At 51.2% G+C, this 22351-nt stretch overlaps 7 protein-coding genes across 7 annotated transcripts; 3 read left to right on the plus strand and 4 right to left on the minus strand.

The window, feature by feature from the left end:
• Positions 1-652: 652 nt before the first annotated feature.
• On the minus strand, positions 653-1832 carry EI97DRAFT_430318 (uncharacterized protein). The gene is made up of 3 exons (XM_033797651.1): positions 1398-1832; positions 969-1348; positions 653-912 (listed from the first exon to the last, which is right to left on the minus strand). The coding sequence occupies exons 1-3, from the start codon at positions 1539-1541 to the stop codon at positions 717-719; spliced, it is 720 nt and encodes a 239-aa protein (XP_033656762.1). The 5' UTR covers positions 1542-1832; the 3' UTR covers positions 653-716.
• On the minus strand, positions 1824-7107 carry EI97DRAFT_430319 (P-loop containing nucleoside triphosphate hydrolase protein). The gene is made up of 8 exons (XM_033797652.1): positions 6450-7107; positions 6284-6389; positions 6147-6234; positions 6038-6092; positions 5494-5991; positions 5340-5443; positions 2349-5286; positions 1824-2304 (listed from the first exon to the last, which is right to left on the minus strand). The coding sequence occupies exons 1-8, from the start codon at positions 6621-6623 to the stop codon at positions 2278-2280; spliced, it is 3990 nt and encodes a 1329-aa protein (XP_033656763.1). The 5' UTR covers positions 6624-7107; the 3' UTR covers positions 1824-2277.
• A 201-nt stretch (positions 7108-7308) lies between these two features.
• Positions 7309-8674, plus strand: EI97DRAFT_430320 (uncharacterized protein). Its single transcript, XM_033797653.1, has one exon. It carries the CDS (start codon positions 7382-7384, stop codon positions 8441-8443), a length of 1062 nt encoding a protein of 353 aa, XP_033656764.1. The 5' UTR covers positions 7309-7381; the 3' UTR covers positions 8444-8674.
• Positions 8675-9094: 420 nt separating this feature from the next.
• Positions 9095-11475, minus strand: EI97DRAFT_430321 (MFS general substrate transporter). The gene is made up of 8 exons (XM_033797654.1): positions 11050-11475; positions 10969-10994; positions 10874-10919; positions 10691-10823; positions 10507-10611; positions 10134-10457; positions 9858-10074; positions 9095-9811 (listed from the first exon to the last, which is right to left on the minus strand). The coding sequence occupies exons 1-8, from the start codon at positions 11119-11121 to the stop codon at positions 9193-9195; spliced, it is 1542 nt and encodes a 513-aa protein (XP_033656765.1). The 5' UTR covers positions 11122-11475; the 3' UTR covers positions 9095-9192.
• Positions 11476-11877: 402 nt separating this feature from the next.
• Positions 11878-13013, plus strand: EI97DRAFT_430324 (uncharacterized protein). The gene has a single exon (XM_033797655.1). The coding sequence runs from the start codon at positions 11993-11995 to the stop codon at positions 12674-12676; it is 684 nt and encodes a 227-aa protein (XP_033656766.1). The 5' UTR covers positions 11878-11992; the 3' UTR covers positions 12677-13013.
• Positions 13014-13076: 63 nt separating this feature from the next.
• On the minus strand, positions 13077-14007 carry EI97DRAFT_455503 (uncharacterized protein; the record flags this gene model as incomplete). Its single annotated transcript, XM_033800652.1, has 3 exons — positions 13077-13316; positions 13369-13848; positions 13897-14007. The coding sequence occupies 3 exons, from the start codon at positions 14005-14007 to the stop codon at positions 13077-13079; spliced, it is 831 nt and encodes a 276-aa protein (XP_033656767.1).
• Positions 14008-18500: 4493 nt separating this feature from the next.
• Positions 18501-21254, plus strand: EI97DRAFT_498747 (subtilisin-like protein; the record flags this gene model as incomplete). Its single annotated transcript, XM_033802573.1, has 3 exons — positions 18501-18629; positions 18678-19061; positions 19113-21254. The coding sequence occupies 3 exons, from the start codon at positions 18501-18503 to the stop codon at positions 21252-21254; spliced, it is 2655 nt and encodes an 884-aa protein (XP_033656768.1).
• Positions 21255-22351: the final 1097 nt, after the last annotated feature.

Genomic DNA, 22351 nt, shown 5'->3' on the forward strand with positions numbered 1-22351 from the left:
CTGCGTACTTGCTCTGCGTATACGTCCTTGCCGCATATATACACTAGGTACTTACTGCGTACATATACTGCGTATATATACTGCGTAAGTAGGCTAGACACTATGCTGCGTGTACGTAGGTTTTGCAGTCTTACCTTGAAATCGAATTTTAGCACTACACCTGATAATAGTCCGCCGTAAGTACCCAGACCTCTATGTAAAATCCACAGAACTGTAGCAAGAAGGAGCCTCACCTACTCTCACGGTCTTCGGTGAAATTTCGCCATGAAAAAAGAAAAATATGACAACCAAGCAGGACGACCTATGTCTATAGCTTTATATTATGCCTCTTTGGGCGGGATGAATAGGCAGCTAGTAGCCAGGTGCAGAAGACGCAGAGGTAACGAGGTATGCTTTTAGAAGAGGCCTAAACATCATGAATGTGTGAAATACTAGCGGAGCGAAGGAAGGCAAGGCCTTTAGCGCGGCGACCCATGATTTTCGTTCACCGAGAGGCTCTCCAGGACAGCAGTATCATGTTGTATACAGGTCATTGCACTTCCTAATAGAAATAGTATTCTTATCGAGCATAACAAGTAACATAGGGATATCCCAGCTCCTAAATAGGAGAGCGAGTATGCCGAACCCGGCAGCATCTCAGACGCTGCTCCCCCCATGGTCTCACTCGCAAAGGCGAAACGGGCAGACGACGAAGAGTAAAGGACATACCACAGCGCTCAATCCGAGTCGCTGGAAGAAGAGCTACTGGAGCGGCCGCGGCTGTGGCTCCTATGCTTGTGCTTATGCTTCTTGCCATGACTGCTATGGCTTGCGGCATACAGCCCTCCAAGCCCAGCCGCAGAACCTGCATACGACCCGTGATGTGACCCACCATGGGAACCGCCGTGCTTGTGCTTCTTCTCCTTCTTCTTCCTATGGAAAAACGCTCAGCTCGAGTTCGACATATAGGGAAATCGGTCAGCGCTTACTTGTCATGCTTACTGTCCAGAATGTTGGCGCCGATAGCGCCAGCGACGAGGCCTCCGACAGTCCCCAATGCGCCACCACCCATCTTGTGACCTAGGAAAGCGCCTCCTACACTACCAACAAGGGTGGAGCCAAGGCCGCGCTCTCCTTCGGCAGCATTTCCAGGTGCACCGCCGGGAACGGCTTGGTGGTCGTAGGCATTCGGCTGCTGGTGACTCTGGCTGCCATAGCCCTGGTTAGGAGAAGCACCATACGGCTGCTGCGACGGTGGGTACGGGTTGGTCCCGCGGTTGGGATCGTAGACCTGCGACTGATCGTATGGCCCAGGAGGGTATTGCTGTTGCGGCGGAGGTGCCTGCCCGTAAGGAGGTGCAAGTCCCGTCTGGACACCGTTAGAAGCGACCGGGATAGCGTGTCTTTGAGGCACTCACATGATGGCTCTGGTTATACTGGTCCTGTCCATGATACTGCTGTTGACCTTGGTACGGCTGCTGATTGTATGCATTATAGGCCGGGGGCGGGGGACCCTGATTATAAGCCCCGCTCTGATTGCCATAGTAGTCCTGGTTAGACATGGCTGCCTGTGTTTTACAAACAAAGGATTAGGAGACACGAGGAGCTGGAGATGGGTGAGGCAGCAAGGTGCAGGCGCTTATGTTTCCAGGGAGCGGGAAGGGGGGAGGGGGTGGGTGGTCGGAGATGAACAGGATCACACGGTCTTTATATGAACCCTTTGGCGCTGACGCAGGGGGTTTGGGATGCGCCACATAATCGACAAGTGACGCCCATAGTAGTGTAAGACGCGGTCAGCCCGGCGCAGGGCATCCGTAAAATCCATGGATGAAGCACATGTGCGGCTGGCTTACTTCATGAGTTGGTTGTATGTACAGCCAAACCTCTCAACGATCAACAAACCCCGCCTGGCGGGGGGCGGAGCACCCAGCCTCAATTCACTGGCCCCACGCTAAAAGCATGCGCCACCACCAGCCACAAGGGACTCGTAACCAAGCTGGAGCCCTTTTGGGTACGACGAGAATCAAGACTTGTACATAATTACCTATCTACATGACTGGGCTTTTGATATTGATATTGAGAATCTGAATCGGACTGGCACTGCCCGACCGTGTACCCCACTGTTCTATCAGACCAGGTGCAAGATAGAGTGGAGTCTAGAGAATATTACAAGTGTTTTAGACTGCAGACGTATGAGGAGTCCTCTTGAGCAACAGATGACAGAAAAGAGCACTGAAGGAGAGAGATTGAGTGTAAAAGCAAGTGAAATGAGATGCGAGACACGCCATGTAGTCAAGGCTAGCGGTCAAGAGCCTGGGCTTGACACTGTGCCGTGTTAGACTGTGAAACCAATCGGATATGCGACGTACCATTTGATAATAAATCCCCCTTTTCCGCAGCAGCGCATGATGGTCACCCTTCTCAAGCACCTTCCCGCTGCCCAAGACAAAGATAACATCGGCTTTCTGAATAGTAGCCAGTCGGTGAGCGATAGCGATGACGGTCCGTCCCTTCTGGGTAGCAGTGTGCTCGATCGCTGTTTGAACCAATTTTTCGCTTTCAGAGTCCAATGAGCTGGTCGCTTCATCCAGGAGCAGGAGATCAGGTTTGCGAAGCAGAGCCCGTGCCAGTGACAGACGCTGCTTTTGACCGCCACTGAGGGACATGCCCTTGGGCCCAAGTCGCGTGTTGTATCCGTCCGGGAGCGAAACAATAAACTCGTGGATCTGCGCATCTTTGCAAGCCAGCTCTATCTCCTCATCGGTAGCACCATCCTTGGAGAGCGCGACATTGTCTCTGATGGTGCCTTCGTAAAGCGTGGGTTCCTGGCTAACAAGACTGAGCCGCTTTCTGTACTCCTCTGGATCGAGTGTTGTAATGTCTTCTCCGTTGTACAGAACTTGACCAGACGTCGCGTCGTAAAAACGTTCCAAAAGAGAGATGGTTGTCGATTTCCCGGAACCAGAAGCCCCAACCAGGCCAACGAATTGCCCCGGTAGTATTTTTAAGTTCAGATTGGAAAGTACAGGAGCTTCACGGGTCGGGTATTTGAAGAAGACATTCCGGAATTCTACACCGCCTCCTAGCGACTCAGACTCCGGGATTGGGCGATAGGTAGTGGCCTTCGAACTGCTGGTGGGCCGCATGCTCAAGATTCTGTTGGCCGCAGCAGTAGCCTGGCTCATGTTTGGGGCGAGAGAGAACCACTGGCCAGCAGCAAGAGCTCCCTGAATCACAGCCATATAGATAACGAAGAAGTCCATGAGATCATACTCTCGCGAGGCGAGAAGCGTCCCTCCATACCAGAATGAGAGGGCCATACAGGCAAGATCCACACTGTCCGAAGCTGCGAAGATCACGGTACCGTATTTGGCCTTGCCGTAAGCTTCCTTAACCTGGGCTCGAAGTAGACTTTGGTATCGATCGCCAATCATGTCCTCCATCGTTAGAGACAAGACGGTGCGGAAGGCTCCAACAGCTTCCGTAGCGAACTGTGAGCTCTCTTTGAAAACGGTCGCCGTCATCTGTTCGAACTTCATCTCGATGCTGATTCTGAAGTATCCGGCCAGGAGAATGGGTGGCAGAGCGCAAAACAAACCCACAAGAGACAATTTCCACCCATACACAAACGCGATGATGATTGACCCAATCAGGTTCACAACAGCAATCATCGCCAGCGACATCTCCGTGCTCATGAGCTGCTGCAACTGCGTAGTGTCAGAGCTGATACTGGAAGTGAGAGAACCCGGAGAGTGTCCCTCGGCGTCGAAGAAGGGTATGCGTTTACGGATGATATGACATAGGTATTCTTGTCGATAATGTCGGGTTATGGCAACCGAGATAAGATGCGCGCAGAGCCCCAAGACGAAGTAGGACAAACCGACTCCAGCAGCTTCGACACCAAACATTCCCGACCAAAAATTGCCGTCTTTAACGAACTTCTCCCCTGTGTATGTGAAAACTTGGATCACATTCGAAAAGATCCATGCTTGAAGAGGATAGACGGCACCCGCTCCCAAGATTCCTAGGATGGCGAGGGTATATAAAATCTTGTGCCGTCGTTGTTCGACAATGAGACGACCGAAGCTGTTCAGCAGGCCTCTATTCTTGTACTCGGGATCCTCGGCAACAAGATGTTGTTCGCCCGTGTGCTCGGTTGACTGTTCTGACTCGCGGGTTTTCGTTTTATGGATCTCTGGCTCATCGCCGGCTTCTTCCTCCGCCTCGAGCGCGAGTTTTTGCGATTTTACCAAGCCATGATAGACACCGTCTTCAATGTCGACGAGCTCCTCATGGGTTCCTTCCTCCACCAGTCTGCCATTACGAAGTACTACGATCTTGTCGGCTTTCTTAATGGTAGAGAGGCGATGGGCGATGACAATTGTGGTTCTGTTCTTCGATACACGATCTAGAGCTTCCTGGACTATCCTCTCTGTGCGTACGTCGATAGCTGATGTGGCTTCGTCAAGAATCAGTATGGAAGGCTTTTTGATGATACTTCGTGCAATGGCGATTCGTTGACGCTGCCCGCCAGAGAGTTTGATGCCACTTTCTCCAACCATGGTTTGGTAGCCTTCGGGCAACTTCGATATGAACTCCTCTGCGTACGCCTCTCTGCAGGCTTCTTCCACCAAGGCCATCTTCTCCGCGTCGGAAGCGTCATTCAGCGGCGTGCCACATAGACCAAAGGCGACATTGTTGAACAACGTGTCGTTGAATAAGAACGGCTCCTGCTGCACAAGGCCAATCTGGGCCCTCCACCATTTCAGGTCCACATTGCGCAGGTTCACTCCGCCAATATTGACAGCTCCAGTGCAAGTATGAGGCTCCGATACTTCCACTTTTTCAGGGCCGGAGTTAGCGCTCACTGTTGACTCCCCCTTTCCTTGCCCTTTTTCTTGTTCCTCGGCTTCCTGGGTATACTTGCTGTCTTCTGTCTTGTCCTTTGTGGTGACATTTGCGGTTGTTCCCAGCAAGTCGTACCACCGTTGAAGAAGAGCAACCACGGTGCTTTTTCCAGAACCGGAAGGGCCAACTATAGCGGTAGTTTTCCCAGCTTCGAACTTGACATTCAAGTTGTCAAGGATCTGGACATTGGGCCGGCTAGGGTAGGAGAAGGAAACATCATCGAACTGAATATCAGCGTCTGCGGAGACGTCCGGGTCCTTCAATCCGGCGATGTGAGGTCGTTCGGCGTCGATGGTGGCGAAGAGCTCCGTTGCTGCCGTGGCCGCTTTCGCGATGGCTATAATTGGGCCAACTAACCGGCCAATGTTCATGACCGCCATCATGACAGAGAAGAGAACGCTATGAATTCAGCTACATGTAATACGCATGGGAGAGATTGGAGTAGCGCTTACACGATGATATCGCCTACGTCATCGATATGGCCTCGCGAATACTGCCGGATGCCAAACCAGAAGGTCAGACCGAACATGCCATACATGGACAGCATTGAGGGCGACTGATAGACAGTCAGTGTTTTGCGAAGAGAGGGATTATAGAGCGACTTACCATCATCAAGCCCATTAAAGGCGCCGCCTTCTTCTCATTCTTCGCCGCCTTGTCCAGCAGAGCCGCGTGCTGAGACTCTAGCTTGGTTTGGGCCCCAAATGCTACGACAACGCGGATAGAAGAGAAGATCTCAAAGGCGAGAGCCGACGCATCCTCGTGGTAGGCCTCGGTGACCTTGTGCAGTTTGATGAACGGAGGTACCAAACCCCCGTACACGATAAGGATGAACGGCAGAGCCGCGCTCGCAACGAAGGTCAGCAACCAGCTTTTGACAAAGGACACGACATATAGTCCGACGGTGAACGCTAATGATTGGAACAACATTGCAAAGCTCTGGGACACGGATAGTTGGATTGTGTTTGCCGACGTGGTGATTCGCGTCGAGACTTTTCCGGGGGATACGGTATCGATGCGGCTCACTGGCTGAGCAAACGTCGCGCGAAGGTATGCCAGTCGCAAGGCTGCAGAGATTCTGAGCCCGCTGATACGAATTGTGAACTGGATAGGTGAGTTAAGAATCCAAAGGCTGTGAAGATGCCAGTACCATCGATAAATACGAGAGGACGAATTTTCCGATGAACAGATAGACAATGTAGAGGCTACGGGGTGATTAGCTTTATCAAGGTGCGTATACACAACTAGAAATCTCTTACGCATTCTTATTGACAGACGACTGGAATTGCTGTTTTGTGACGGTCGTATTTGGCAAAAAGTAGTTTGTAAAGTCACCAACCAGTGATCCTAATAAGAAGGTTAGGGAGAAGAAATTGGCACGCCACGGCCTGCCTACCAAAGACAATGTTCATGAGTGGCATGGCTACACCCGCTCCGATGGATGTGAGGCATGAAACGAGCATGAGGCAGAAATCCAGTCTGGTGCCGTACGCTAGAACGCGCTGATTTTGGTTCGTCAGAAGTGGAAGGAACGAATACGGATTGCAGTTCGAGACACGTACGAAGTAGTTTCCTAGGTTTGCCTGCGGCTTCTCGTTTTTCGTCTTTTCCTTCTCTTTCCCGCCATGGTTGGATTTGGCCAACTCGCCGTTTGCAGCTTCTGTCATGACCACGGTGTTTCCATCCTGCTCGATTGCTGAAGTTGGTAGGTGTTCACCTTTCTCAGGCGAAGCCATTGTGGCAAAAGGTGAGCAGACAAGAGACTGAAGTCAAACGCGGTTCGAATAGGGTTGTGAAGTTGCCAGACTAGGGGTCTTTGAATAGTCGTGTAAGGGGTGGCTGATGCCTGAAGGCTCGCAATACTCGTATTCCCAGTCTCGGCGCCAACATTCCACACGAGGTTAAGGAACGAATAGAACGAAGGCAGCTCCAGACCTCGCAGACCCGGGTTACATGGAGCAGTGCGAGGATTTACCATATGCCGGGCATCAAGGAGAGAACTGGTCGGGTGTTATGAGAAAGAGAGGGCCCTCTGCGAGGGAAGGGGATTGGATATGCATGGTCCGTGTGGTTGACCGCTAATCACATCAGACGTGTCGACCTTGGCATGTACTCTTGGCCCAGATGAGATCAACACGAGTTCCGTCCTTGGGTTTCATCGAATAATAATGCGTCGCCCGGAATTGGATGGATTATTATGATGGAAAAGGAGGCGGGCGCGGAAACAGTGAAGAGGCTGCGTGGGTTGCCGTCCTCACCCGACGCGTCCACGGCCGTTGCCAAGAAAGTCGGTTCTGGAAAGTCCGACGGCCCGCAGCAAACGCCGACTTCCCGCTTGCCTTGAAGTGGAAAGGCTCCATTTCGTGGACTGGTAGCTATAGTCTAGACTATCTCTACGATTCAAGTTGTTTCACACTACATCGTCAGAGTACCATAGCATTTCAGCATTATATTATTATTGGAACCTCATCGTTACGAATTCCCCATCTTTAGCATGGAAGTTGACCACGCCTCAGTACGTCCACCACGCTCGTCATTGCTTGAGCTACCGATTGAACTTGTTCAACGCATTGTAACATTTCTTCCGCCAAGCTCAGCAGCCTCCTTCACGCTTTCATGCCCCGGCTCGCTGAATGTGCTGGGCAACGACTCGTGGTGCGCTCTGATGCACGATGCATCCGAGTGTGCTGAGCTGCTCTCCATCTTGAACTGCACTTGTCTCGAGAACCTGGAGCCAACTAACTCAACTCACGAACCTGGTCCGACTGAGCACCCCGAACCTGTCGTCTGCACACCACTGTATTCGCGATTTGGTTATGTAGTCGAGTGGCTCCACGTCGTCGTCAGATACGTGTTGGACAGACATGCCGACCGCGAGATTGGAGACATCTTGCTGGACGAGTACACAGATGTCATCTACCGCAACCTCAGATTCAGAGACCCTGACTCCAACACCGAAACCGAGAAGTGCGTGCTGGTGGCCATAGCACCACGCATCGTAGCCGGTTATCTTCTATTGCGATGCACTTACACCGTTCTCTTCCCTCCCGAAGATGGGAACGTGCACTTCAGCTCACTCCTCAACTCCGATCTCGATATATGCAAGCATGTTTCCGCTACCCGGCGGAGAGAACCGTGGTATGACATGGGATTCGTAGATCGACTCATCTTAAGACGCGATTATCGGAAGCACTATGGCAGTTCGGCATATGAGAGCGACTTGGAGTCTGATATTGACATCGAAGATTTGGATGACCCTCCGCCCCGGACAAACATATCACTCCATCAGTGCTCCTTTTGCTGCACCGAGTATGAAGCGAGGATTGAGCGGGGCGAGGATGAGGCTTCCACTTCCATCATCGTGACCAGCTGGCACAATCTTGGAGAGATTACCTTGCTGAGCGGCTGCGGGTTCAGCCCACTATGGAAAACCTTTCTCGGGGTAGGCAAACCTCATGACGTGCGCGTTCTCTCCTATCCGCTAGGCAGTGTGAGGAATGTGTTCGAGGTTTGGGATGGTTCACAGCTCGGTGATGTTCGGAGGAAGCCCAACTGACGAGGCAACGGAGATGAATCGGACCATCACATAAGGTTGGGTAAAGCTGGAGGATTAGTACAGTTGCCGTGGGGACACTAGACAAGGTAGGTATACCTTTCAGGATAGAGTGGTATCACTATATGGCTTTCATAGAACGAGGGAGGGACCGAGTCATGCGAAGGACTTGTATTGCTTGTGTACATACATACTGAAGTTGCATGGTACATCTCTGTGCCGTCATTCGGAAAGAAACTTGGAGCTTCTGCCATGAATACTGCTGACTTCCCGTGGGTTTCGATAACCGCCGCTCAAGTTTCAAGCTCCCCTGGCTTCCACGTCTATCGGAACAGCTAGGAGGCATAGCAATATAATACGCCTTGCAAATGGCTTTCCAGCGACTCTATCTGCTAATAGGAAGCTCTACTTATAGCATTGTCCGATGGTAGTTAATCCAGTTGCACCGAGCAGGTAATCTGACCTACAGACCAATTGCGGGCGTAGTGTTCAATCGGATGTGGCAAGGCGCAGTAGAGAAGCATGATGAAGTCTACGAATCCCTGTGAGAGATAATGCAATCATAAAGACAGTTTGGATGGTAATATTTCCATGCCGAACACTGACCTGCGGGAGTCATAAAAAAGTGGCCAATCGATCTAGATTTCGCATTAGAGGACTTTGAGGTCGAAGTTGAGTCCATCTTTTCATTCATCTCAAGTGTCTCTCATTCCAGGTTCTATATCTGAGGAAATGCAACACAATCACTATAGCTATGCATCACGATGCGTCTCCTCCTCTTCGCGTCTCCTCCGGACCTTATGCTGATGTCTAATGCCCCAGACACACGCCACAACGCCCAATATGCTAGATGCAAAGGTCACGTAATAGGCCGTACGGTAGCAGGCGAGCCCTTCGAGGCAAATCCTCTCTCCGCCTGGCTGCCTCTCCGAATGAGCATCAAACACCGCCCCATAGAAGAGATTGTATATGTTGCCGCTGACAACAGGCGCCAGCGTCATGAATCCCCAGTTGACGGCAAATCCGGCAGGACCAAACGCATCCACCACCAGGGCCGGGAAGACCCCAAAAAGGACACCATACGCAAGGCCAGTGAGGCCTGACACGGTCCAAAGGAGATTGGGGTTCTCCAGTCGCATGGCGCAAAGCTGAGCGACCATGAAGATTGCGGCGGAAGCGCCGGCACACCAGAATCGAGACATGCCCAGGCGTTTTACGATGAGGTCGGACCCTATTCCGGAGAGGAGCCTCCCGAAGAAGCTTCCCAACGAAATAACAGACACATGAATCAGCTGCCGTTTGGCGACGAACTCCTTGCTCGCTGAGTCATCATAGTGGTTCCACAGGGCTTGTACGTCGTGACCGATGTTACTGAGAAGGTCAGTGAGTACGATAGAGAGGGACGACGTGACCATACTTGATGGTCATTAGACCGACGCCAGTCAACAACCCCAGGAGGATCCACAGCTGCCAGAACTCAATCTTGGTGAGCAACTCCAGGCCCGTAACATCTATCCATTGTGAGCGTTGAGTTGATTGATTCGCAGGTTCCTCAGGAGATTCCAAAATGTCCCCAGGTATGGATAGGAGGGAAGAACTTTCGTCTGATGCACGAGTTTGTTCGTCATTATCTGCTGGTTGCGGTTGGCTGCTGACAAGGGGCCAAGCAAACAAGATGAATCAAAGCACTTACTCGGCTCTCGTGGAGGGGCTGCAGTGCTGCTATACTTGCTTGAACTAGACTTGGTTCGACGCAGCAGGTTTGAGTCACGCCGCGGTCGGTCGATCGTGGGAAGCGCAGCGTAGCTCGTGCCCCTTTGCTGATCGACAACGTGGAGGAACGGTATGGAGACAAGGACAAGGAGCGATGTGGCCAAGGAAAGCAGGAGAAGGAAAGCGCCGGTATCTCCAGGGAAGGCAAACCCGCCTATAAGCGTGTAAAAGAAAGCGCTTAGACCGAATGCCGCCAGCGGAAAGGCTGTCGCCGTCCCGCGGTGTGTCGGCCAATTCAGAGTTGCTGTCTCATTCAGCAAAGGGGTTCCAACAGTCTGGGACATTGAGCTCACCAATCTTCAAGGCGGCCTGGAATGAAGCGCAGCTCCCCACGCCGGTCAAGAAGGAGAAGAAGGAGATTAACCCGACACTCATAGATCCGACGCCATTCTCATACGCTTTCTCAGGTTAGCAAACCTATCTATGAAGAGTGTGGGTGAGAGAAGTTCTGGGGGTGTCGATAGGTATCCAACATACCACGGTGAATGGGGAAGTAGCCGAGTCCTAGTGCAAGCATGCCAACCGACGCAGCGAGCCGTGGACTCCTCCTATCTGTGATGAATCCCATGGGGATTCCTGAGGCGTACATCCCAATATTCGCACTTGTGCCCTATTCGTATAAGAATCACGGGGACGAAGAAGGGCGGAGGATCGGCGTACAATGACATTGCTCTCCGTCGCGGAGAGCTTCATCCTCTCGGCGAATCTGAATCTATCAGCCATCAGGCGTCGAAAGGTACGGGGATATGACGAACTGCGGCGCCCAGGCTGAGTAGGCATACTGTGGGTATTTGATTAGCTTGTATTGCAACCTCAAGTAGGTAAACCAAACCCACGTTTGTCCCACAAGCAAGTGACACAGCGGTCGCCGCCACGACCGACACTACTCTGAGTTTCTTGTGCGCCATCCTTTCCGCCACGGTCATGGTTGCTCGCAAAGAGCTGGAAGAGTACCAAGGTAGAATTCAACGAGACGCATCGATGATGATAGGGCTTAGAAAGGGCCTGATGCCGACACAGAAGAAGAAGGCAATAACACCCGTCGTATGGCGTGAGCTATTTGGAATGGATAGATATCAGTAGATCTCTGCGCATGTCCGCGGTGAATTGAGTCCAAACGGTGATGTCTGATGTTGCGACCTCGGGAGACGCCTTCAGGGCTGTCGATAAGCTAAAGGCCCGGCTTGGCGCGGCTCTTACGGACCATGTCACATGCGACGGCACTCATTAATTGGAAGGGCACATCTACTCCAGGGCTGTACATACCACTCAATAATAGCGAGCATACCAGAAAGTCGACTGCGCCGCCTCTAAGTAAATAGCTGCAGCGATTCCGAGTCACCCGGGCCAGCGGACCTGGGCGGCTGCTTGCGAAACAATACCTACACAGTAATAATCAGCGATTTTGGAGTAGCATCTTGAGGGTCATCGCCAAGTGAAATCGGCCCCAGAATTTCTCGGGCGATTAATAAAAAAAGGGTTAGGCAACGGCGCTAATAATAAGAGGGGTAACTCCTCATCTCCAATACGAGCTGCGCCTCTTTTGCCCGAAATCTCTCCTCAGCAGATAAGAATTTAAATCAGTCGCCCGACTTTGCGTCCTTTATAATCCCTCCCTGACCAGCTCCTTCGCACACATTCTTTCAGCTTTTCTTCTTCTGCCGCTCGTTTGTTACGCACATAAACCTCACCGCACCTCGAATCACTTCCTCCACCTCGCCGTTCGCTCAGGACTCGACATTGCTACCTAGGTACTCCGTATATCCACCAACCTCCAACATGAAGGTCCCCCGAACTCTTGCCGCTGCCGCTCTCGTGGCCGGCGCCTGGGCACAAAGTGCAAGCATCACCGCGCCTCCATCCACCTCTTCCAAGGCCCCGGGAGACAGCAACGCCATCACAACTTCCGTACTGTGGGCCGCCGACGGCCCGTTCCAGTCCGTCCCTGGGGTTGATCTGCCATCCGACGATATCACCCTAGTTGGTAGCATAGTTACAGTAAACCCCTCTGGCACCGTCGTACACATCGATTGCCCTTACCCGAAAACCGCCGCCAACGCCGATGACGTTTGCAGCTTCTTCAGCTCCCTCAGCTATACCCTCAAGCCAAGCTACGAGGCCATTCATATCGATTTCTCCCTTTCAACCCGCCTGTACGGCGTGGGAGCTTCCATCGGAGGCATTGGAGATAGCGTATGTACCAGCACGAACACCCAGAGCTTGAACTGTGCAGCCACCATGACTGCGCGCGTCTCGGCCGAAGGCACCAAGACGGAGTCTGTCACCTCGTCCACATTCACTCTCGCGGATCCGACATACACAGCACTCACCATCACCGGAGGTCTGGACAAAACCCGCGCCGTCCCACAAGGGACACAACCGACTGGCGCTGCTGGTAGCCTCCGAGCTCGCACACTCTTTGGCGCCGCCGGTGCTGTTGCTGCTGCCGCATTGGCCCTTTGAGACGAGCGGTATTCAGCGCTTCGTTCCGACAGTCAAGAATTCTCTGTCTGCGATTGCGGGTATTACATGGGTTGCGTCTCTGGTATTTAATTCACCCGTAGATCCGTTGTAGTTCACCATTGGATACCCCTGATTTGCATCCTTCCTTCAATACCTGTCGGTTCCATTGTACTTCACAAAGTCATGTGAAGCCACGCCAATGCTCTTTTGTACATAGGAGAGGGACTACAGCTACGGCCGACCGTATGATATATCCTTGGATTATATACCTTTTTCTCTGTTGGCCTACAATAATATACATATCTCTTAGGCGAAACAGCAGCCTCCTCAAACGCACGTTTACTTTATGCTAACGAAATACTAGATTGATCATGCTTTGCGGCTAACTCGACCCCGTCGTCTAGACTTTGATCTTGTCCAAGTCCTTTCTCTCAACCGTCCAACCGTCAGCCCTCGCACCGTCTCCGGTGAAGAAGCTGGAGACGCTTGTGTCGCCCTTCAACACCCAGCGGAAGTACAACTGTGCAGCCTTCCCGAATTTACCGCCATTGACTTGATCATACGTCCCGCCGTGGCCGACTGGCAGATTGCCATTCCAAGAGGGGACTCCTGACGAGAGTGCCCTGTAGTCGCGCATGCCCTTTCATGAAATCAGTTGTAAGGCCATTGAGATTGTTTGCAAGGTCACCTACGTTATTGTATGCAATGTCGCTCGGCCCGCCCAGGAAGTAAAATACCGGCTTTCCCTTGATGTACGGAACAACCTTCCTCGTACCATCCTCGCTCATCTGGCCCGAGTTGAAGATTCCGAGTGCTTTGACTCTTGCATCCTGAGCCTGCTCGTAGGCCTCGACACCACCGCAGGACCATCCCGCAGCTGCAATGGCGTTCTTGTTGACCTTGGCGAACACTCCACTCGTGGAGCTCGAGGCGAAATCAATGCTGGCTTTCATCATAGCGGCTGTGGTCGAGCCTTGCTGATTTGGACCTCCTGAAGCAATGGCTATGAAGCCCCAGGACGCTATCTCCGTGAGAAAATTCGCTTGGGAGAGTCCGTTTGCAGAGCAGGCACCATTGCCCCACACAACCACAGGCATCGTCCCGTTCACAGCGTTGAGGTTCTGAGGGACGTATATCGTATGGTTTGGCAGCCCAGGGTCAGTGGTGTATTTCTTGTCCTGTTAGCACGAAACCATGTGCCTGGGAGTCATCCAGCCTACCGCCGGGTACGGGCCTGTGCCTGTACTCCCTTGCCGTTCCACCAAAGGCTGCAGAGGGGTGGCAGAAGCTGCCGCTGAAACCAGAACGGAAAATGCAACCGAAGCCTTCATGTTTTGGAGGGATTGGGTTCAAAATCTGAGAGAATCTACCGTTGGCTTTTGTCGAGAGGCAACGCTGTGGAATCCAGCGCCCTTTTATACCATATGTGTCCTGTTATTCTGCCAGAAATTGGTGGGATTTCCACCAATGTCCTTTTATTATCGCCATCATGGACAGCAGGTCCCCCAGTTGAGCCATTGCTTGAACCGATTCCCGCCGGTCTTGGTTATTCATATGCAAACTCTGACGCGGTCACTGGCGATGATCGCATTCATGACAGAGATACCGATTTCGATACCCGAGTGCTAGATTTGGAAGATGCGAATTGCGCATAATGCTCTGCACGATAACCGAGCGTTGATCGATTTGCGGGGAAGGGTGAATGCCCGGCAAAAGACGCGAAAACCGGGTTACGAATATATGAAACGTCCTGCAACGACCGAAGGGACTCCACTACCCAGACCTGTCATTTTGCGCAACGGGAGGATATTCTGCGGCTCTAGGTTGACCTCACCGATATGAAAAAGTATGACTTTTGCCACAGTCTATTATTACGGTTACCGGTTTGGATTCTCAAACTTACTTGGTGGAAATATGGTATGGCATGAAAACTCATTGTGAAGGGCCCAAGAGGATGATTAGACCGCGTGATCGTGTGCAGAGGATATTCGACAAGGTCCATGACGTCAACTTCCATGATTCTATGAACATTATCCTCGCCCACCAACTCAAAGGCGCACAAAAGTTTGCTAGAAGCTGTCGAACACCGTAGCCCTAGAAGAGTAGTAAGAAGAGGGAGACACCATATCAACATAGGAGAGCTGCGGCTTTCTACGTCTAACTGAACACCGGGCTGTGTTTCCTCTGTAGGTGGAAGTACCCTCCTAGCGCAGGTCAATTGGCTACAACCTAAAATTGCTACAGGTGGAATTTTGTTTTAGAACTTACTACACGTAGGGCCGCGCTACAAAGCTAATTGCAGGACCTGCAATATTGCTGCCTCTGCTAACTGTTTAAGCGGACGTAGAAAACCGCAGTACAGAGCGATTACAGCGCGGGGTTTAGTTAGATTTAAAAAGTTAGAAAGAAAGACTTATTGTTAAGACAGAAAGACAAGTAATTAGAGTAACATAAATTAAGGTTGCAAATAAAAGATAGTTGTAGATACACACGAATATCTAGTTAAATACCGTTACTTACTCGAGGGCAAACTATAATAATTAGAGTAACATAAATTAAGGTTGCAAATAAAAGATAGTTGTAGATACACACGAATATCTAGTTAAATACCGTCACTTACTCGAGGGCAAACTATAATAACGCTAAGTTTTGCAATCTCCCTTAATACTGCGGCACATTCTGCTTCCCCCTTAAGCGCGACCGTATCCCTATTAGCTAGGTAGTAGAGGTCCTAATTAATCTTGCTTTGTTGCCGTAGTATGTTAACGGCATTGTTAATATCTTGTAGGTTAATTAGTTGTAGCTCTCTATTATCTAGAACTGTAAAAACTCGGTCTTTCAGTGCAGCGCATGCCGCTTCCTGCCATGTGTTGTGGTACTCCTACGTCCATTGATAGGTCTTGCACTTTCCCGCTTGCACAAGCGGAACCGTCACGAGTTGTATTGTACCTAGCTGCTGACCCGCATCGAGGCACGAGGTATGTTACAATCACCGCTAGTAGGCATTATATAGAGGTGAAGTGGCAGCTGCAGTTCGCCATCCTCCCTATTCCTCAGTCCTCCACAAAAGCTTTTAGACTTATAACATGAACTATATACGTAACTACATCAAACATCAGCTACAGCTACAGCCGTACCCAACGTTTGCACGAGGCTACTTGAGGTATTCCGCTTGCTTGTTGTTCTATCCACATCAGCAATGCCTCGAACGAACGCCCCAAAGACAAACGTCGCCCCGCTTACGTATATAATCGCACCAGAAAGCGTTTCCAGCGGATACACACGTATAGATCGAGCGTGTTCACAAAGTAATAGGACAAACCAGCTCCGCCCTTTTGCGCCGAACCAAACTTTACCTGGCCTTAGGGACAGTCTCGTCGATGATACCACAGTTGAGCGCAGGGACGTCGTAGGCGCGCTGGATCCCCTACGCCCAGGCGGCGGTAAGGATAGGGGTACGCCGGGTCTACCGCCCCCTCTGCGACTTCATAGGGGTTCGGTGTCGCGGATAAAGGATATGCTTGTTGTTTGGGGCCGGAATGGTCAGGACGGTGCGGAGACGGTCTTTAATTGCGTACCACGGGATGTCCCATCAAAAAAGAGGTGGACTTCCGAACCCTCCGTTCCGTGCCGCGGAAGTCCCATCGAAAAAGTGGTGGTTCCAAAAAGTGGTGGCTTCCAAACAGTATACGCAGCACGGCGATGCGGGCGAAGAGGCTTTTCCACCGGACGATCCGGCGGCACCGGAAGCAACACTGGGATGACGTCCTAGACAACAGCGACAACATATAGAAGGCGGCCAAGTACCCTGGATATCTTGACACGAAGGCGACAGCCTCGTTCGCGCGAGTGCCTCCAATCAAGAAGACGGGAACGGAAGACGAATTCGTTACGGAGAACCAGGATACAGTATTGCGGATGAGCTGCTGCGGGCGTTCTTCCCGCCTCCGCCGTCATGCGAGCCGGAAGACGCTCTGAGCGCATACAGCCAGCTGCCATGGGAGCCGATTGCGAAGGACGAAGTCAAGAATGCGGTGTTCAGTAGGACAGCTGGCCTGTCTTAGTCATTGACTTGTTCAACTCATTGATGATGCCGCAGAGCAGCATCGTCTTGCCCTTGCCGGGGTCGCCCTTGATGCATAGCAGTTGGCTCTGCTTATCGTCACGCCATCGTTGGAAGTCGGAGTTCTCGAGGATCTAGTGGTATGAGTCCTCTAGCAGTCCACCCTTGGTTTCCTCAATACGCTTCTTGTCATCACAGGGATCTGTGAGTCGTAGTTCTTGCAGGCATTTATCCAGCTTGTCAATCTCCTCCTCGAGCCTTTTGAACGCCATCGAGCCAGGAGGATGGTTCATGTATACTGAGTTCGGCTAAGTTTTTACATCCAAACCATAAGAGAGTCTAGGGATCGTCTGTAGTAGACACTATAAGGTGCGTATACATTCGTACGCTTGGGGCTGTTTTGCAGTTCCAACCCAAGGGTAATGACACTACACCAACTTATCTCCCTATCTCGACCTCACGAGCCTACCAGCCGCACTTGATAGGGTAAACTAATAGTCGCAATACGTAGATTGTAAAGCATTGTCCAGGCATTCTCCAACCGCTTCATTAGGTTAATGCCTTCTCTCCAACCATGTAGTTTGGTCAGCTTAGTTCCTTTACGGCTCCTTGGCAACTCCTTCTTAGCACATGAAAATTCGTCTGGAAGCGTTAACGCATAACAACTATCCCGCCTCGTGACGCGTCAAAATCCTCCAGGAACACTGGTGGTTTACCATCTCTCTGGGGCCGTGCGGCCCTTGCCGATGCGGGTCGCGCCCCGCCGCTACTACTACCTGTTACCACGTCCGATGGAAATCTAGGGGTTGCAGGGCGTCGCAGGGCTGTAGCGACAGGGAAGTATTTAGCTGTGTAGGGCTTGAAAACCGCCCTTAAAGCTACATTAAACAGATCTTCTCAAGGAAAGTAACTTAAAAGTCTGCCGCTAATCCGATAGGTTAAGACGCCTTATTTATTACAGTTAAAGTGCCCCACTTTCTATCGGACGTGGAGGAAAGAGGCAGTACTTAGTAATGTTCTGCGGGACGGCCCGTCAGGCTCTAGGCTGGGGCGCTGTGGTGTCATCCTCCATTTGGTCTATACCGTCACAACGGCTAGTTATAGGGAGGGTCCAGGCTTAGATTTGTAAGAGTCGGGCCTGTTTTAGGTGTATTCTGATAGAAAAGAAGTAAAAATCACCCTTCTAGCAAAATCGAAAAGTTGGTGTTGGTGGTATACGTATACAGACCGTACTACCTCCCTAGAATGGATCAGTAAACCCGACCGATGCAGCGAATGTTATCAAATACGTTCTCGGCTGAGCTACCAAACAAGAGTAGTTGAAATCCTTCTCCTACGCGTCATTCTTGGCTCAAGGGGTTTTAGACCACGACGATGCGTTTTTGGTAATCGAGTCTGATCATGTGCCGCATCGACAACGGCTGCGATGAACTAAAAGTGAAAATAGACGATTAAGGTACGCCGCCTATAGTGCAACGCGTCTTTAGCTGTATGCCCACGGCGCATTACGCGGCCTATAGTGCAACGCGTTTTTCGCTGTATGCCCACGGGACATTACGCGTCCTACAGTGCAAGGCGTTTTCTGCTATATGCCCACGGGGCAGAATGTGGGAACAAACCACCAGGAATTGTTGTTGTTGATAGTATATTAAGAGCTGAGGTGGCTTATTGATCGGCATCAAAGCATCGACTTTGCCTCTACACTCGTTTTCTATCCCATTCCTCTATTGTCTCATTCATTTTCCATCGCATTCCCGCATCATGCGCTGGGAGAATCTTGGTCTCTTCTTCGGGGCAGCCCTCTGTGGCACAACGGCAGCAATTGCCAACTTTACTACTGAACTCAACATCATTCCAGGAGCATACATCGTAGAGCTTCATGACGATCACGTAAAATTTGCCCACTCTAAAAATTGAATTATGCTGAGAATCGGCTAGCACCCAAACTCGTTCATGAGGACAATCAAACCTCAAGGAATCGCACTCCGACAAACGCTGAACTATAAACTTTTCAAAGGTGTTTCGATTCAATTGGACAACAAAACTGCTGACCTGGAAACTGCCATCAGCCAGATTGCAAGCCAGGACAATGTCAAGCAGGTTTGGCCCGTCAGGCGGATTCCGTTGCCCAACGACACTGTAATTTGGAAAGCCGGAGATGGCCCTCTGTCTCGTAACGCGTGGAGAAAGCGGCAGCTCAGCAACACCAGCGAGTCTTACGCGCCTCATCATAAATCAACTCAGGTCGATCGTCTCCATGCCAAGGGCGTGACCGGAAAGGGGACAAAGATTGCAGTCATTGATACGGGAATTGATTGGAGGGTAGGTGGCGACTCAAAAATATCGTTTCTTTTCATGGCTGACTCGAGTTAGCATCCCGCCTTAGGTGGTTGTTTTGGCGAAGGTTGCCTTGTTTCGTATGGAAAAAACTTTTCCGGTAGCGACACTGAGCCACTTGATTGTATAGGTCACGGTACACATGTGGCAGGTATTATAGCTGCCCAGAAGAACGAGCTCGGAGTTCTCGGAGCAGCTCCTGGAGTTACTCTTGGAAGCTATAGGGTATTTGGATGCGTCGGGGGAGGTGAGGAGGACGTTTTGCTTGCTGCGTTCAACCAAGCGTTTGAAGACGGAAGCGACATCATCACAGCCTCTGTGGGTGCGCCAGGTGGCTTTCCCGAATCACCTATGGCGGTCGCTCTTCAGCGTATTGTCGAAGCTGGCGTGCCATGTACAGTCTCAGCGGGCAATGGCGGCGGTGGTGGTCTTTTCAATGCCGAAACTCCTGCGGACGGAAAAGGTGTCGCATCCATCGCATCAACAGAAAACACCGAAATTCCCGACCTCCTCCTCGAGGGTCACTATGCGGTCGACAACTCCTCCAAGACGACCTTTTATTGGAAACAGGGATATTTCTTCAATGAACATACCTGGAGCAACATCAGCCTTCCTCTTTGGGCAACGCCGTACAACAATTCCGGCACAGAGTGCGAAATGTTACCATCAGACACTCCTGATTTATCAGATCGAATTGTGCTCATCAGAGCAGCGTCTGCATGTTACGATATCGGGGTTGGACAGTTACTAGAGGATGCAGTTTCCTATGGCGCGCGCCATATGCTGCTATATGTGGATATTCCAGGCCCGGTATATTCATATATAACAGATAAGGATATCGACTCCTACGGATTCATTCCCTATAACCAAGGACTGGAATGGGCAGAGGACCTTGCAAAAGGCAGACGCATCTTAGTCGACCTCCCGAACCCTGCCACTGCGAATCAATTTCTCAAGTCCGATCCCAACCCCAAAGCTGGATATATCAGCGAGTTCTCGACTTGGGGGCCTGGAAATAGGATGGAATCTACAACTCACTTTGCCGCGCCTGGCTCTTTCATTTTTTCAACATACCCATTGGATCAAGGTGGCTACGCCGTTCTCTCTGGAACCTCTATGGCTACCCCTCTGGCTGCTGCCATTTATGCTCTTGTGGGTCAGGTTCGAGGTACACTTGATCCAAACACAATCAAAAGCGTGATTGCGTCAACTTCCAAACCCAATGTCTTCTGGGCTGGCGGCCAAGCTTACCCTTACCTTGCACCAACGGCCCAACAGGGTGCGGGCCTTATTCAAGCTTACGACGCTGCCTATACTACCACAGTCCTGACTGTCCCCGAAATCTCATTCAACGATACAGATCATTTGGTCGCAAACGTCACATTCACTATCAGAAATATTGGTGACAGAGAGAAGACGTATTCGTTGTCAAACGTTCGCGCTGCCACAGCTTATTTCCGAGACGAAAACATGCTCCCTCATGCATTCCCTCCCGCAATGGACACCAAAGGCGCCGAGTTATCGTTTAATTCCGAAAAGATCACAGTCCCCGCGGGTGGCGAAGCGGTCGTTGTCGTGACGCCGACTCCCCCTGACCTCAACAGCAAACGTATACCTGTTTACAGCGGGTTCATCTGCCTCAATGCCAGCGATAACGAGTCGCTCAGCTTGCCGTACCTTGGAACGTCTGGAAGTCTCTACAATCTAGATCCTTTGGACAAAACCCCAGGGCGAATGATCGGCGTTCTGGAAGGGAGGTGGTCGAAACCGATTCAAGGAAACGAGACCTTCACTTTCCCAATTCCGAAGGGTCCGAATGACCCGATTACCTACACATACCCAGTCGTTGGTATAGTTAGCCTAATTGGTACTCCAGAGTTCCGTTGTCATGCCATTTCCCTTGACCCAGCTCTTAATCAACAAGAGCATGCTGGGTTCAAAGTCGTTGGCATGCTCAAGCACTTTCCGATTCGCCTCTTGCCAAGGGCGGTGGTGCTTGCTAATATCATCAATGGTTTACTTGAGGATGATAGCTATATGCCGGCAGGTGGTTACAAGATACTGTTTTCGGCTCTCAGGAACTATGGGGACGCTAGCAAACCAGAAGATTGGGACACTGTAGTATCTCTTCCTTTTTTTATCAACTATACAGATGAAGCAGCAAAGAGCATAGGATAGATTTGGAATAACAGTTAAGGTTTTTATTTTATTTCCTTCTATTTGTTAGGGCCATTTTTTGAGATATTGAGATTTCCAGCTTGATGGAGGGGGGTCGAGCGGGCAGAAGTCGCACAGCGGAGGGAGCTGAGGCTATGCCTGACTAGGAGAAGGGTTCCAGGGACCTGATCTCGGCACACAGCTTTTGTATGGTAGCCTCAACAAAATCCTGTGCTGCTACCTTGTCGTCACTGAACGCTTTCTGCTACTAATCACATCTCGCGATCCTCGAGATGCCGCGCTCCGAGACGAAGCCGAAGCGTAATCGGCTACACCTAATACTACTCAATCGGGTTCTTGAGAGCTCTCTGCGGACCAATTGGACTCTCAAATCCAGCGGGAGACTACTGTAAGCCGGCCAACAATAGCAGGGATTCGGCGGAGTCAAGAGGCCTTCGGGCAGCCATATCCTCCACCCCGTATACGCCGAGGGCGCCCCCAAGAGTTCCGCAAAGGTTATATCGACGCTCTGCTCGAGCAGCTCCGAATACAACCCGATATGTACTTAGACGAGATGGCGGTTTTCTTAAAAGAGGATTACGGGATTGAGGTGTCTGTCTATCTGGGCGATTCAAAGGGCCTATCAACAGGCCCTCGCGGAGCTTATACAACTTCAACCGCTCTCGAAGATGGTCTATCCTGCCTGATATGAGCGTCCATGGCTACGTCGCTCATGCGCTGGTCCATGGGAGCGTCACTGCTGAGATCTTCGAGCACTTCCGCAGAGCACCCGTCACCCGGGACCCTAATCGATATTGGTAATGTATAACGCCTCAATCCATCGCGGCGATGGTGTGAAGCAGCTCTGTCGCAATTTTAGGGTTATCTTAGAGTACCTGCCGCCATACTCGCCCGATTGGAATCCGATTGAGCAGAGCTTCAAGCAGCTTACGAGTTGCCTACGCCGGCAGCGATTTGACAACGAGAACTTCGAGTATTTTGTAACAGTATGAGTCGAGAGAGAGTGGACGAACTGCACTTTTTGTTCAGGTCTGTCGCAGAGCGGCTTTATATAACCAGCCAGGCGGATGTATATACATCCAATCATGTAACCGTTA

The sequence above is a fragment of the Westerdykella ornata genome (assembly GCF_010094085.1).
Source record: "Westerdykella ornata strain CBS 379.55 unplaced genomic scaffold EI97scaffold_3, whole genome shotgun sequence".
NCBI classification, from domain to species: Eukaryota; Fungi; Ascomycota; class Dothideomycetes; order Pleosporales; family Sporormiaceae; genus Westerdykella; species Westerdykella ornata.

Coding starts and splice junctions, on each gene's coding strand:
- EI97DRAFT_430318 (XM_033797651.1), bottom strand. CDS start 1,541: ATGTCTAACCAGGACTACTATGGCAATCAGAGCGGGGCTTATAATCAG. Junction 1,349..1,397: donor AGTATAACCAGAGCCATCAT/GTGAGTGCCTCA, acceptor AACGGTGTCCAG/ACGGGACTTGCACCTCCTTA. Junction 913..968: donor CTGGACAGTAAGCATGACAA/GTAAGCGCTGAC, acceptor GTTTTTCCATAG/GAAGAAGAAGGAGAAGAAGC.
- EI97DRAFT_430319 (XM_033797652.1), bottom strand. CDS start 6,623: ATGGCTTCGCCTGAGAAAGGTGAACACCTACCAACTTCAGCAATCGAG. Junction 6,093..6,146: donor TCGTCTGTCAATAAGAATGC/GTAAGAGATTTC, acceptor ATCACCCCGTAG/CCTCTACATTGTCTATCTGT. Junction 5,287..5,339: donor GACGTAGGCGATATCATCGT/GTAAGCGCTACT, acceptor CTGAATTCATAG/CGTTCTCTTCTCTGTCATGA.
- EI97DRAFT_430320 (XM_033797653.1), top strand. CDS start 7,382: ATGGAAGTTGACCACGCCTCAGTACGTCCACCACGCTCGTCATTGCTT.
- EI97DRAFT_430321 (XM_033797654.1), bottom strand. CDS start 11,121: ATGGCGCACAAGAAACTCAGAGTAGTGTCGGTCGTGGCGGCGACCGCT. Junction 10,824..10,873: donor CGACGGAGAGCAATGTCATT/GTACGCCGATCC, acceptor TTATACGAATAG/GGCACAAGTGCGAATATTGG. Junction 10,075..10,133: donor AGCCCCTCCACGAGAGCCGA/GTAAGTGCTTTG, acceptor AACCGCAACCAG/CAGATAATGACGAACAAACT.
- EI97DRAFT_430324 (XM_033797655.1), top strand. CDS start 11,993: ATGAAGGTCCCCCGAACTCTTGCCGCTGCCGCTCTCGTGGCCGGCGCC.